Source organism: Ursus americanus, chromosome 14 (assembly GCF_024610735.1).
Source record: "Ursus americanus isolate L20-20 chromosome 14, mUrsAme1.1.p, whole genome shotgun sequence".
Lineage (NCBI taxonomy): Eukaryota > Metazoa > Chordata > Mammalia > Carnivora > Ursidae > Ursus > Ursus americanus.
Genome location: NC_142140.1, coordinates 144,511 through 159,968, shown reverse-complemented (window position 1 = coordinate 159,968; position 15,458 = coordinate 144,511). Strand labels below are relative to the sequence as shown.

The 15,458-nt window shown below is 41.6% G+C and overlaps 1 protein-coding gene across 2 annotated transcripts; it reads left to right on the top strand.

Annotated features, from left to right (window-relative positions):
• The first annotated feature begins 2,547 nt into the window (after window positions 1-2,547).
• On the top strand, window positions 2,548-15,243 carry ZNF660 (zinc finger protein 660). 2 transcript variants are annotated; one of them, XM_045812444.2, is made up of 4 exons: window positions 2,548-2,607; window positions 3,666-3,766; window positions 4,829-4,951; window positions 9,735-15,243. In XM_045812444.2, the coding sequence occupies exon 4, from the start codon at window positions 9,913-9,915 to the stop codon at window positions 10,906-10,908; it is 996 nt and encodes a 331-aa protein (XP_045668400.1). In that variant the 5' UTR covers window positions 2,548-2,607; window positions 3,666-3,766; window positions 4,829-4,951; window positions 9,735-9,912; the 3' UTR covers window positions 10,909-15,243. The 2 variants fall into 2 exon arrangements, with proteins under 2 accessions (XP_045668400.1, XP_045668401.1); XM_045812445.2 differs by lacking the exon at window positions 3,666-3,766 and having other exon boundaries at window positions 2,561-2,607.
• Window positions 15,244-15,458: the final 215 nt, after the last annotated feature.

The window sequence follows — 15,458 nt, the reverse complement described above, 5'->3', positions numbered from 1 at the left end:
ACATATCAAACCACAAAGTGGAAGACTATTAATCTTTATAATAAAAAGTAACCTTAGCTTGTTCCCTCTGCAAATAGCTCCCTTTCATGCCCTATTGTTGGAAAAAGGAGGAGATAAAATGAGCGAGTCCTCTGATTTTTAAAATAAGAGATAGGAGTTGCTCAGGGATATGTCACATCCTAGAATGAAATCCTGCCTTGTTTTTCCCAGCTCAGCAGCTGTAAAGTCAGGCCCATGTTCCTTAAGTAAGATACTTATGTACATGATTTTCCTGGGATAATAAAGCAAAAAGTTAAAACAGAAATGACTGTTAGACAAGATGAAATGTGTAGTGTGTGGTAGGGATGTCCACCCTGCTCCAGGTCAGAGAGGTATTTGAGCAGCAACAGTTCCAACAGGCAAGGATGAATATCCCTGTTTATGCCTCCCCTGGGACCAGTGTTACCCTGGACTGCATCCTTAAACCCCAAACACACTGCCATATGCAGTTGTCAGTCCTTCTAGCCATCAAGTTGTGTTTCTATCTCTACCCTGTTAGCTGGGCCATAGGAAATTTGAAACATTCCAGCCCCCATGTCACCCCTTATCCAAATCAGTGCTTTTCCACACTTGATCTACAGAGCATAGGCACATGAAAATTGTGAAGAGGAACAGGTACAAAGTTTTATGACATTCTGGAGAAGAAACATGGTTCTGGGTAGAAAATAAGCAGAGGGGAGGAGACAAGCTTAGGCGGAAGGAGTCCACATCCAAGTCTGGAGGAAAATGGGACATGAGCACTTCCATCAACTGCCCTTTGAGGACTGTGACCACAGGGATTGAACAACAGCCTTAAACCACCGACCTTTGGGGGAAATTGCAAGGCAGGGAATGGGGATGGAATGCTGTATCTGTGGGCACCCAGTTGGCTCCAGGATTACAAAGGTCAGGGCTAGATATTAATTTCCCATCTAAACAAGGCCCACACATGGTCCAGCCTGTGAGGAAGATGGATATTGGCCAATCTCAAGGAAGCTATTTCCTGAGGCCAAACATTTGCCTCCCAAAGAAACAGATCCAGCCCTGAAGGAAATATGGTCAATGACCCAGAGGTTTTTGGTCTAGGAAGCCCAGGATGGGGATGAGGGATCCTCTTGGTGAGGCTGTTTCTCGTTATATCCACCACAGAGATAGGACTGCTTGGAGTAAAGACCCAGGAAAACACCCTCCCCCCGCCAAAGGCAGCCTGGCAGGCTGTGGTGCTGGGCCCTCAGCTGTAAGTCAGTGGGCTTTGACATGGCCAGCCCCTGGGCATGTGATTTGAGGGGCATAGTGTCTCCAAACACAGTGGTGTTTATGGGTTTGACCTTAGTGTCAGAGGCTGGCTAGGGAGCCATGATACATGTAATGTACGAATAGACTGTGTTACCCATAAGATTTCTGGTCAACAGACCTAATAACAGTTAAGTTTGGGGGAAGTCAAAATGTGGATATGTGGATTTTCTTTTTACTGTCAGGGTCACTGTCGTAACCCCTGCATTAGTCAAAGATCCACTGTATATGCAGAACCGTTTCTCATCACCTCCACCATTTCTAAATGAATCCAAGCCACCATCATTTCTCCTCTGGAATACTGCAATAGTGTCTTAATCTCCCTGCTTCTACTCTCATCCACCTTCAGACTTTTCTCAACCAAATTTTTAAAATATTATGTCATCGATTGTAACTTCCATGTGTGGTTTTTGTCAGAATGACCAGGGGCTATGAGCAAGAAATCCACAGAATTTGTAGAACAAGTTTCTTGGCTTCTTTTGTATCTAATAGCTAATAAACTTTGGATACGTGGCAAGAAAAGAAAAAGGTAAGATCATGTCACTTCTCAGTTCCAAAACCCTCCAATGTTATTACTGACACATCCAAAGCCCTTATGGTCTATAAATAAGGTCTGAAATGTGCCCTCCACCTGCCTCCTGATTCAAGGACTTTGCTCCTGATGTTCCCTCTGTTAGGAATACTCCTCCCCCAGACGTATTCATTTATCACTGCATCCCCTGACTTGAAAGTAAGCCTTATGCGGCAGCGAGTTCATTTTCTTCACTACCTTATCTGCAGTGTCTGAAACAGTGATATCTTAGGCACCCCGTACGTATTTTTATAGGCTGCCGGTAAATGGGAACTGATCCTGGCTTTGAGGCTGAAAGGCGCGGGATCTGTGGAAGGAAAGATGACTTTTCTGGAGCAGGTAATGTGACTTCAGGGAGCCTCTCAGATGGAGAAAGGCAGCCTGGCTGCCTAGTTGATTGGTTCCTCTTCCCGCCCTAACCACTCTTCTTCCCAGGCTTCACCCCTTCTCGAGCCCTCTAGAGTCAGTTGGCTGAACTCTCCAAGCCCTTTCATCCTCCCAGCCAATGGTAGGGCAAAACTGTGCGGGAGGCGGGGCCAGAGCTCCGGCGAAGCTGGCGGACTCCTGAGGCGGGCGAGAGGCTCCGACCTCCAGGGCACAGAGATGCCGAAACCTCCATCTGCCTAGAAGGGCCGGAGGGTAAGGTTCGTTGAGAGTGGGGCGTCGGTGACGCAGTTCCTTCTCCGCTGTGTTCAAAGATGTGGGTCGGGCGCTTTCGATGAGGGGTATGTGGCAGCCTGGCGTGGGGGTTCGGTCCGTGTTCTGGGAGAGGGTGGGCGACGCCGGCCGGAACCCAGGCCTTCTTCAGCGCAGCCCGCTGCGGCAACGGGAAGGAGGTCTCTAGGGGTAGTTGAGGGCTTCCCCTTCCCTCGTTCGGTGCTGTCCCTTTGTCTGGGGTCTCGTCTCCCACATCGCGTAGCTGCTCGCTCTGATCGCGCTGATGGTGGTTATAGAACTTTGTCATCCCGGCCCCTAGCCCGACAGGCCACACTGGTAACAGCAGTCCGGATCCCAGCTGGGCTCAAAGGACTGCACAACCCCAGCTTGAATCGGATCACGAGTCCAAATCCCCAGTGTGTTCCCAGTGAGGAACAGAGTTTTGCAGGAGGTTGCTCACTCACTCATTCATTCATTCATTCAATACTTATCGAGCACCTACTACTAAGTGCTAGGTCGTAGGGTTACAGTGTGTACAAAGCAGAAGTATTTTCTGGTAGAAAATAAATGGAAAAGCTTGAAGGGCTAGAAGCCGAGCCTGGGAATCTGGAGGGGTTGAAAACGCAAAACAGATTTTGAGGGCTAGTAGTCCTAAGAACTAGGTAATCGTTAAAAAGAAACAAAGAAACAAGAAAACATTCACCTTTCATCCTCCCTTTAAAGACTTAGTTTTTCCTCTCTAAAGATACTTGACTGAACAAAGTTCCCTTCTCATCTCCCTGCTCCCTGCAAGCTTTGGCTGGAAAGCAGGATTGCAGTTGGAATGCATTTTGCAGTTAAGAATATGGAGACTTTTAGATATCAAACAGAGCAGGTGAAAAGAAGCAGCTGTAGTTTGATGGAATGAGGATTACCTTCAGACACAAGATTTGTCTCACCAGCTGTACAACCTTTGGCAAGTCATTCAGTCTCTGGGAGCTGCATTTCCTCATCTTCAGAAAGGGAATGATCATCCTTTCTTTTCATAGTTGTGTAGGAAGGGAGCTGTCCAGGGATGGGACGCTGTCCTCAGTGTCTGCTTGGATTTGAGCTCTCAGAGAACTCAATCATTTCTATCTGTTTACAGCGATACAACACCCCGTTAGGAACTTCCTCACCAAACCCAAGGAAGAGATCAGGCAGGATTTGTGCTGGGCAGATCCTTTGGAGTGAGGCTGTGCTGGGCAGGTGAGACCTATACTGTGAAATTAGTTATCTGGGAACAGGAATCCTGCTGACTAGAGGAAGGGGACCATGGCTGAAAGAGGGAGCATTTCTGGATGGCTATTTATTTATTTGTTCATTTATTTTAATAATATTTTTTATTATATTATGTTAGTTACCATACAGTACATCCCTAGTTTTTGATGTAAAGTTACATGATTCATTACTTGCATATAACACCCAGTGCTGTATATGCCATGCAATACGTGCCCTCCCTAATACCTGGCTATTTATTAAGGAGGAGAGAAGCAGAGAAGTGGGAGTGGCGCCTCTGGACCTTGAGGAGTACAGTTTGGGGATAGGAGGAAAGGTAATATAGTTGAACTCAAATTTGGGTGTCAGGAGACTTGGAATTGAGTTGCAGCTTTCTTCTAAGTTGGTTTCCCCATCACAATATTTTGATAGAAGACACTGGGAGATCTTGACATTCTGAGAATCTCTGAGTAGTTAGACTAAGTCAGTCTAGAATTAGGGCCCCTGGATGGCCCTGTGGAGACAGCATTGCCAAGACTGTAAATACACTGTCATGGTGTTCAAACAATATGAAGTACAAAAGGGATGACCAAGTGGAGGAGGGGTGTGGTGGTCACGTGTAAAGGGTGCAGTTCTTATCATTTGTACACCCAGACAGAATTAGAATCTTGAACTTGTTTAACGTTTCAATTACTGAGCTCTCTCTGTGCTAGGTACTTTGTGGAATTCCACCCATGAGTACCATGGGCCTTGCTCTCGGGGGCTTAGAGCTTAATGTGTACTTGTGACACAAGCATACACCCAATTAATTCTAGTATAAGGCAACCCTAGTTTATATTACAGATTTGTTACAGTGGTTTTCTGAAGTACAGAAATTTCTGTATGGTCAAATCTATCTGCCTTTGTTACGATGTCAGGCTTTGTTTTATGCTTAAGGCATAGGCCTTTTGCTTCCTGAGATCACGTAGTCTCCTGGTATTTCCTCCCAGTTCTTTTTTTTTTTTTTTTCTTTCAATTTTTATATTTCCTTCATCTGTGTCTGGAATTTTGCAGGTATTCCCTCTTACTCCTCACTCCGTTGCAGCTAATCAGTAAGCACGGACCATGTGACTACTGATCACAGAAACCTGAACAGGCAGGTGATGCTGGTGAGATAAAGGAATACAACCTCCCAAGGTAAAACTTCTTTCTCTCTCTTTCTGGGGATAGGACTCTGCCCTTTATGAGTTTCTCACAGCCTGAAGTGAACGGTGGTCCTGAGATCAGAACACTCACCCATCAGTCTCAGAGATTTGTGGGGCCTCATTTGTTCTAATCCATTTGCCATTTGTCTCTGAGATTATGCTTTTATTCATAGTTTGGATATCCCTAGTGTCCTGCTGGCCCTATGATCTCATCTGTCCCTCCTTTTACTTCTCCAGCCAAGAGTTCACCTTCTCTCCTAGTGCCTGGGAATTCTTCCAGGTTTTCTGAGGGAATTTCCCATCTAATCAGGCAGAGGACCAAGTAGTCAGATTTCCTCTAGACCAACCTCTCCTCAGACTGGCCCTCCCTGATCTTCCCTTTTTTTTTTTTATATAATAATATTTTTTATTATATTATGTCATCCCTGGTTTTTGATGTAAGGCTCGATGATTCATTAGTTGTGTATAACACCCAGTGCACCATGCAATACGTGCCCTCCTTACTACCCATCACCAGCCTATCCCATTCCCCCACCCCCCTCCCCTCTGAAGCCCTCAGTTTGTTTCTCAGAGTCCATAGTCTCTCATGCTTTATTCCTCCTTCTGATTACCCCCCCTCCCCCCTCCCTGATCTTCTAATAAGTCTTGCTTCCTTCTCAGGTCCCCCACAACCACCTTATGGCACATCCTTGTGCATTTCTCTTTCTCCCTTCCTGCTCTTCTAACCAAAATCTCTATCTCAGTGAGCTTATACTTTTGCACAACTTCCTTTGTCCCCTCTGTCTTTTTCTCAAATTTGCATTCCTGACATATTCTTCCTCTTCTCATCCAAAGTGTTTTCCTACATCTTCATCTTTCTTAGTGACATTACCATTGTTGATATTCAGGCCTGGATCTGATAACCTTGAATACTTTCTTTCATTCATCCTCTGTATCCAGTCTAATACAAGTGTATGCTTTCCTGGAAATTGCTGGATTTCATTGTTCTCTTTCCTATCATTATCCCGGACTAGGGTCTCACTATCTCATTCATTTGTTCATTCATTCAACAAACATTTATTGGACACCTTGAAAGTGGAAGACCCTCTAATGGTCACCCATACTGCATTCCTAAAGTTGTCTCCCAACTCATTTCCCTTCCTCCATTCTTTTTTTTTCACCTCTAATCCATCTGGGCTAATCTTCCTAAATCTTTTTTTTTTTAAATACGTTTAATTGAAGTGTAGTTGATATACAATATTATACCCTAAAGTGTTCTTTTCCTAATTTCACTTTTAGGTAGGATGATGTGAAATATATTGTCCAGACTGGAATATTTTTGTGAGTTAAGGGGGCTACTGTTGATCATGCTGGAATGATGCTGGAAACTGTATTCTTGACAAGTGAGAGTGAGAGAGGAGAACAGCAAGGTAGAAAAGAGTGTAGATGGGGAAAGAAAAGCAGGATGGTTGATACTTGTTACCCATTGACCATCAAATTATATCCTTCTCTGCCGCATAATTTCAGTGTTCTGGCTCATATCACTTCAGGGAACTTAATTCTTTCATTTGTTCATTCAGAAGAATTTTTTTTGGTGCCTACTATATGCTTGGAACTGTGCTCAATGCTGGGGAGACAAAGGTAAACAAAATGGACAAAATCCCCACCATCATGAAGCTATGTGATAGTGTAATCTCCCACTTATTTCTGAGTACACTGGCCCTGTGCAAGCTTTTTTTTTTTTTTTTCCTTTCCCTCCCCCACAAGCTTCTTTTTGAGGAAACACTTCCTTCATGTCCTGGGCTCAGCCAAAAGTTTGCCTTCTTAAAGCACCTTTCCCCAAGCATTCCTGGTCCCAGTAATTGCTCCCTTCCCTAGCACCCTTCACCTCCTGATTGGGTACTTTGTAAATCTTAATGTGGTCTCCTCGTTTTTCACCATTTATTCCACTGTAAGCTCCCTAAAGGTAGGTGTGATACTTCACGCTTGTATTGGTGTGCTCAGGCTGCCCATAACAAAATCCCACAGACTGGGCAGTGTAAACAACAGATATGCCTTTTTTCACAGTTCTGGAGCCTGGAAGTCCAAGATCAAGGTGACTACCTGATTCAGTTTCTGTTGAGGACTCTTCCTGGCTAATAGATGGCCACATTCTTGTTGTGTGCTTATATGGCTGTCCTCAGTTTGTTGTGGGGAGGGGAGCCAGGAGTGGAAGCAAAAGTGAGCTCTCTCTTATGTCTTCTTATAAGGACACACTAATCCTATCAGATCAAGCCCTTATGATGTCATTTAACCTTAGTTACCTCCTTAAAGGTCACATCTTCAAATACAGTCACATTGGGGGTTAGAGCTTCAACAGATGAATTTGGTGGGGGCGGGGGGACACATTCAGTATGTAACAATGCTTTATTTTATTTATTTATTTTTTTACATTCAATAATGGTGTTTATTGCTTTGTGACAGAGCCGTGTAACTACCTGGCTATTAGCAGTTCAGACACCTCTTTCTTGAAAGCCACGAGACTGATCTTTTCCATAGTAGCCTTTAACAATAGAATAGTTACTACAGTAGCTGGCTGAGAAGATTTAGATCAGTCATGCCTAGAAATGAGACATGCTGGGGCTGGCTTCAAGGCATTGTCTCCTTCTGAATCTCTAAAATGTTTTGTTCTAGTAATTATGGGGATCCTCTAAAGTCATTTCCCAACTTTTCATAAGAAATACTATAAAAATATTTTTAAAATAATACAAGTTAGCAGAAGACAATTTGTTAGCAAAATGAGAGGCCTTTATATATAAATATATAAATTTACCCACCTGTTCATCCATTCATTCATTCATACCACAAATAGTTATTTTCTACTTTTCTGTTATAATGCTTTTTAAAATTTTCCCTGTTAGATCTAAAGCAGAAATGTGTACAGAGTAGAATGCTCAATAATTACTACTTTAAGACATGTATGAAGGAAAGAGTTTCAGAGAAGATTGCAAATGGAAAAGAAACTCAGAAAGAACCATCAGCTTTCTCAGAGAACTCTGGAAATGGCTTCACTTACTGTTCTACTCTGCTCTGCCGTCCCCTGGCTTCTCACTGAGTTTCCTCCTCTTTGATTAGGAGAGGTAGCAACAGCTGCATGTGAGTTTGCTTCAGAATTCTGGCAAGAATCCACCCCCCTACCACTGCTTTCTCTGCCTCCCCTTTATATCTTGAGCACAGATTTGTATGTACGTGTCCCTGTATGGCATCCGTGGCATCTATATTCCTGAAATATGAACTCTAACCTCAGTTGGGAGTTCTCTTCCTTTCTTGCTGGTCTTGAGCACTCACCATTGGACATGCTTCTCCTTCAGAGAGTGTGACTCAGATTACCAAAAAGCGGTGGGACAGTGGAAACTGGTCAAACTCTTTTGAAAAGCGATAGCCAGTACTGCAAAACAATTTAATTCCCTCTGACCCAATAACTCCTTTGTGGAACTTTTATCCTACGAATATATTTCAGTAGGAAGAAAACTGTAAAGTGATTATGATAACATTATTGAAGTGGTTAAACCACAGGGATCAACAAAAACATCTAACACTAGCAAAATTATAGGTAAATTGTAATGAATTCAATTGGTAGTGTATTATAGAGTCATAAAGTGATCTTATGATGACTAAGTAGCAGTGTGGAAAATTACATATGGTAGGATGCAAAATTATATCTATCGTATATTTGTAACCATGTATACTATAAATATCGACAAGTTTGAAGAGGAACATAGTAAAAGGAATATTAATTATTGCACTAGTATCATGGAGTCATCTTTCTTTTTCTTTTATGACCCCAAGCCCCTCCAGATTTGAGGTATGCTGGAGTTACCTATATATCCCAACTTCCATGTCAAGCCCATTGGGAAGTTCCTACTTTTTCCTGACATCAGTTTCATGTATTGACCCCTTTCGGTTGTTGCTGTCGTCTACTTTCACGCTTTTGCCAATGTTAGATACTTAACCATTATACCATGCAAAGTCTTATGAGACCATGGCCTTACCCTACCATGCTTTAGCTAGCCCTATTCCCCAACTCAGCCTCTCAGGTTTGCATAGTAGATTGGGTGATAGCTTGTTACAGTGATAGCTTGGTGAGAAGCAGACAGACTGAATGAGTGCATGCGGCTGAATCCAGTTACAGAGCAATCCCTACAGAGTAGGCTATGGTGTGACTAGGCTCCAATAGGCTCTGGTACTGGAAGAACAGTGTTATCCCTTATTAAGACAGGGCTTAAGAACAGAGATGTAGACAGGGGCCTCATACCTGGACTTAGAGCAAAAGATGAAATCTTAGTCATACCCTAAGACAATCCCAGTTACTGATCTATGAAACAATTTTTGAGCATCTAATTTGTGCCAGCCATTGTATCATTGGTATTAGGGGAATAGGTCAGCAAGAACTAAAAGCCAACCTCTTTTGAAGAGCTACTGAACTAAGAATCTTTCAGTTCATTTTTTCTAGGGACCAGATGAGGAGTTTGATGGCTCTAATTCTGGGAGTAGAGTGTGAGACAGGAGGAAACCAGGGTGGATTTTATATTACTCATTGCTTATCCTGATGCTGGACCTGTTGGGTTCCCCTCCTATCTTTCCCTAAGCCCTTACCTTGGCCTCTGGGTCTACCCTTATTTTTCTCATCTTATTTTGATCAGTTCCCCCTGTCTTTGAACACTTCCTCTTCCTTATGAGACCCTGTAGTATACCACATGCTGGTTATCTTTGGATAGAGAGTAGGTGACATGTTCAATTTCTGTTTCTTCTGTCAGATGGTGGAATTGGGACTGAGGAGGTGTTGATTCCAAAGTATCATTCCTGAAAAATCAGAACCTCACACTTTCAAGACAACTCCACAGAGGTGTTGCCAGGGAAGTCAAAATTTAGAAAGCTCCTCTGAAGAGAAAGAGAAGATTCAACAGGCCACTGTGATGCTTCAAGCAAGAGAAAATGAGGAGAAAGGCAAGGGGCTTCAGGCATAAGACAGTTAAAGACAATAAAACACTTACAGAAGTGAGTGAGCAGGAGTCTGAAAAAGATGGTAGTCAGTGCTTGGATCCTGCAACAAACATGAGAATTCAGGCTGAGAAGAAACAGTATGTATGTACTGAGTGTGGGAAAGCCTTTAGTCAGAGTGCAAATCTTACAGTACATGAGAGAATCCACACAGGAGAGAAACCCTATAAGTGTAAGGAGTGTGGAAAAGCCTTCAGTCATAGCTCCAACCTTGTTGTTCATCGGAGAATCCACACTGGACTGAAGCCCTACACATGCAGTGAATGTGGGAAATCTTTCAGTGGTAAGTCACACCTTATTCGGCACCAGGGAATCCATAGTGGGGAGAAAACTTATAAATGTAAGGAGTGTGGGAAAGCCTTTAGTCGGAGTTCAGGTCTTATTTCACATCATAGAGTTCACACTGGGGAGAAGCCCTACACTTGTATCGAGTGTGGGAAAGCCTTTAGCCGTAGTTCAAACCTTACTCAGCATCAAAGAATGCACAAAGGGAAAACAGTTTACAAATGTAAGGAGTGTGGGAAAACATGTGTTTCTAATACAAAGATTATGGACCATCAGAGAATTCACACAGGGGAGAAGCCTTACGAGTGTGATGAGTGTGGAAAAGCTTTCATTTTAAGGAAGACACTTAGTGAACATCAGAGACTTCACCGTAGAGAGAAACCTTACAAATGTAATGAATGTGGGAAAGCTTTTACTTCTAATCGAAACCTTGTTGATCATCAGAGAGTTCACACGGGAGAGAAACCCTATAAATGTAATGAATGTGGAAAAACCTTCAGGCAGACTTCTCAAGTTATTCTACATTTGAGAACCCACACTAAGGAGAAACCCTATAAATGTAGTGAGTGTGGGAAAGCCTATCGTTATAGCTCACAGCTTCTTCAACACCAGAGAAAACATAATGAGGAGAAAGAAACATCATAAATAACATATTGTTGATACTAGGCCTAATTGCTACTTTTTGGAAAAACAATTTTTCATTATTCTCAGCCTTAATTCAATTTCTAAGACTCTATACAGGGAAAGTAACCAGAAGCAGACAAAGATTAACAGAGGGATATCCCTCTGTTATATATAACTGTTATATATAACTGAAGGAAAAGAACTAGATTTTCAGTAGTATGGGGTTTAAATGAATGATGGTCTATCTACATGATGGTTTTGCAGCCATTATAAACATTTTTAAAGAATATTTAATGCCATGGGGGAAATTATTTGTAAAAAATGGAAGATAAAGAAAAAACAAATTTGATCCAAATTTTTAAAAAACATTTACCTATAGGAGAAAAATGGAAATGAAATAATACCAAACCAAAACATTGATGGTGATTATCATTGGGTGATAGGATTATAAGTGATTTCTATTTTCTCTATACTTTTCTATGCTTTTTAGATTTTCTACAACAAGAATGTACTACTTTTATATTCAGGAAGGAAGTACAGTATTTTTTAAATGCAGTGAGTACATGCTCATTTTCACTCAGCAGCATTATGAAAGGCACGTAGAACATGGATCCTAGACTCATGGGATTCCACCCTAATACTGGCACTTGGTAGCAGTGGAAGCATGAGCAGGTCACTTCCTTTTACGGCCTGTTTCCTGTTTATTAAATAATAAACACCAGTCGTTGGTCTTTTGCAGTTTTAAAATAAGGGGACTTTTTTTAACTCTTAGGTTAAAAGAACAACAAAACTTTACTACATTCTCCTCTCCCACAGTTGTAGAAGGGTCTGCAGGTACTAGAGACTTCATCTTTTCAATATAGATCTACAAAACCATAAAAAATAACCCCTTATGAAATTGAAACAATTGCAGATGCATAACCTGTAAAGATGTAGTCAGCATAATCTAAAACAAGGGGAAGACTCTGCCTTCTCATGTACAGTTCAGTAGCTTAAAGTGCAGACTTTGGGATCAGAGGTAATGTGTTCTGATCCCAGATGTGCCATGCACTAGCTTGTCAGTTTTGTACAAGTCACTTAACTGCACTGAGCCTTATACTTATCTGTAAAAAGGGAGTAACTGCTTACCTCACAGGGTCGTGAGGATTTAATGAGATAATGCATATATTGTGTGACAAGGCTGGCACATAGTAAATGAAAATAGTTCAAGCATGGGACATTGGAGCAGTGTTTCCAAGCTCTTAGAGTGATTCAGGAAAAGTTTTACCTAAGCTAAGGTGGCATTTAGGACATTTTCAGGTATAATGAACACAATATCAAGTACTTGTAGCTTAAACCTTACGAACATTGATTTTTTTACTTATGGGGAAGTTTAGAGGTAAGCAGTGGCAAATTTGGTTTGGCCACTGAGCAATCATCGAACTGAAGTCTTAGCTCCATGATTGTCAGCATATTGGCTTTCATGGTTTGCAGCCTCCCGGTTGTAAGATGTTGGCCACAACTGGAAGCTTCTTCTCTTCACACGCTCTTTGAGAGTCAGGAAGTGAGGAGAGCTGAGGCTTTCTGATCTGTTTGCTTTCTCCCTTTTATCATCGAGGAAAAGGGAGGGATGCTGTGCGCTCAGTGCAGCAGGTGCTCACTGGCTTCCTCTGCCTTTCTTTATGTCCAGCCCTTTGAGAAGACCTTAGCCCATTTTCAACCAGTGTTTTAAACTTCTCAGTACTTAGCTCAAAATCCGTCTGGGAACACTTAGAATCTGCCCATTGGTAAGTCACCTCTCTTTCTTCATATACAGTGAATCCCTAAGCCTAATGCCATTTGTCTTATGCATGTAGTGATTATTATCCCATTCAATTCTTATAACATTTGTACAAGAAAATTGAGTCTCAGTGAGGTTAGGTGACTGACTAGTTAGCGATTGGAGCTAGGATCTGAACTCAGATCCGAGTTTTAAGTCCATGCTTTCTTCATTATACCAAAGTGCCTCCGCCCACCATGGCAGTTCTATATGTGAGTGGGAGACCGGTTGGGACTCTCCTGAGTAGACACCTCTATGAAAGGTAGTTGTATCTGGATAATTATTTGATCATGATTTCATAAGGAAGATACTATCTGTCTTCTCTGAGTTCAATTTATGGTTTAGCTCTGCATCTTGTAATTTAGTTTTAAGAATTATATATTTCTTGGGGCACCTGGGTGGCACAGCGGTTAAGTGTCTGCCTTCAGCTCAGGGCGTGATCCCGGCGTTATGGGATCGAGCCCCACATCGGGCTCCTCCGCTATGAGCCTGCTTCTTCCTCTCCCACTCCCCCTGCTTGTGTTCCCTCTCTCGCTAGCTGTCTCTATCTCTGTCAAATAAATAAATAAAATCTTAAAAAAAAGAATTATATATTTCTTCCTTGCTGTTACTGGAGACAAAGAAGCAGAAGGTTGTGAAGGGTATAGTTGTGTGAAAAGGGATTGTTTGGTTTTATCCTGTTTTGATAGGATAGTGGCTTACATTCAGCTTTGAGATGTAATAGTCTCTTTGCATGGTTATTCAAAAAGTTTGCTGCATTTGGGGATAGGACTGTTGGGTAGGCACTTCCCCAATAGTCTGGGTGGACACAAGGGTAGGTAATCCACATGTGGCAGTGGGTTACACTACTGTAGCAGTAAGGGTCCTTCCATCATTTTTCCCTTGTCACGTGTCCTTTTAAAATTAAGAGAGGTGTTTGTAATTGGTATTCCATGCCTTTTGTCATGCCAGCCACCCTCACCTGCTGATTACTTATGTGGAAACTCCCCGTGACTAATGTCTACTAGTGGCCAAAACTAAGAAAACAGGCAGTTGGCTTCTTGTATGCCTGTCAGATTTCATTTTTTGAGCATTTATTATTACCAACCAGAGTTGTTGATACTTCCTATGTTGCTAAGCAGGTATTCTCTGACATTTTCCTATCACGGTCTCATAGTATCTGAGATTCTTCTTTCAAATAGGCTTTCTTTTTCATCTTAAAAGATTTTGTAATACCTTCTGGAAGGATACTGTATCATCTAAACCCAGCAATCTGAATACAGATCTTCACATATCTTGCCCCAGGCAAGATAATAGACCCTCACCCATTTTCTAGGCTGATACTTGTCTTGAGCTTCAAGAGTAAATGCTGATAAGTGGTCCCCATGCCCTTTCAGATAAACATTCTGCAATATAATTTGAACTGGTTATCCACCTTCCTCCAGGGACTTTTTCAAGACTACCAGCTGTTAACTTCAGTCAGAGTTTAATTATGCAGTTCTTACCATACTTACACGCCTTTCTGAGATGCACTCTGGATTCAGGGTCTCTTTGTGTTTTTTCCAGCTTCCTGTGCTAATGGAAGCCTGGTTGTTCCTTAATAGCAGTGCTTCCTCTGCAGCCCCTCAATTGTTAGTTTTTGTCTCTCTCAACCCATTTACATGTCTTTATCACTATTTTTTTCTCTATTCTCCATCAAAAACCCAGCTCTTTTGAAATATACATCGCTAGACTACTTTGTATTACCCATCCCTGTTTTTGTTATCTACTGGCTTCCTGTGCACTCACATGTATTCTTTTATGTTTTTAGTACTCTGAATATCCTGGAGGAATATGAAGAGGTGATATTTTTAGCCATAGACATCCTGGTTGTGTAGAATTGCTCTTGTGTGGAATAGAAATATATATGTCTCCTTTTAGTTGAGATAGTGTGAAATAAAAACTCATTTTATATGCCTTGATTAAAGGGAAATATGAAAGACAAAGAATTCTGCATAGAGAGAAGAGTGTCTCCCTAGGTTTAGAGATATTTTTTATTGATGGTGTGTATTGTATTCGTTCTTACTTGGAACTGAGAAGAAAATCAAAACCAAAAAGGGCTTTAAATAGCTGAATAATTCTGTTGCATTTAAATCCCATAAGAGTAAATTTCATTTCAGTTCTGTATCCTCAGTAACAGACTTCTTTTTTTTTAATTTTTCCATTGAATAGAAATAATTCCATTTGATATAAATAAATAGTATGCTCGTATTGTTAGATTGTTTTCAGAAACTAGACTGTCTTTAATCACTTCTGATGTTATAAAACTGTTTTTGCAGGACATAGTTATAATTCCTCCAATAAATCTGTTGTTATTTACTTGTTATATCACTGAATTTTTTTTCTTGTTTCTTCCTTTGTTCAGAGTGGAAGAAAACATTTCAGTTTGCTTTTCTTTAGGCACCTGTTTTTGGAATGAAGTGATTTGGCTTATTTCTGATTTAAACGCAACCTGAAGCTTGTTATTTTCATACTCCTACTACATAAACTAGAGCTCTCTAGCCAGTAGAAAGTGTCCTGTAATTTCCTTAGAGGACTTGGACAGCCAGTTCATTGTCCCAGCTCCTTTCTCTGGCCCTGTCTGTGTTTCACATCTTTACTATATGTAGACCTCAGATGGCTATATGAAATCAGCCATGTTCCCTGACGTCTGTTTCTGCTCCAGAAAGTAGGTTTGTGAGTGGTATAAAGGAGATGGCAGACTCCTTTCTGGGCAACATAGATAAGGACCTGACTAGTTCCCACTCTTCCCACT

Coding starts and splice junctions, on each gene's coding strand:
- ZNF660 (XM_045812444.2), top strand. CDS start 9,913: ATGAGGAGAAAGGCAAGGGGCTTCAGGCATAAGACAGTTAAAGACAAT.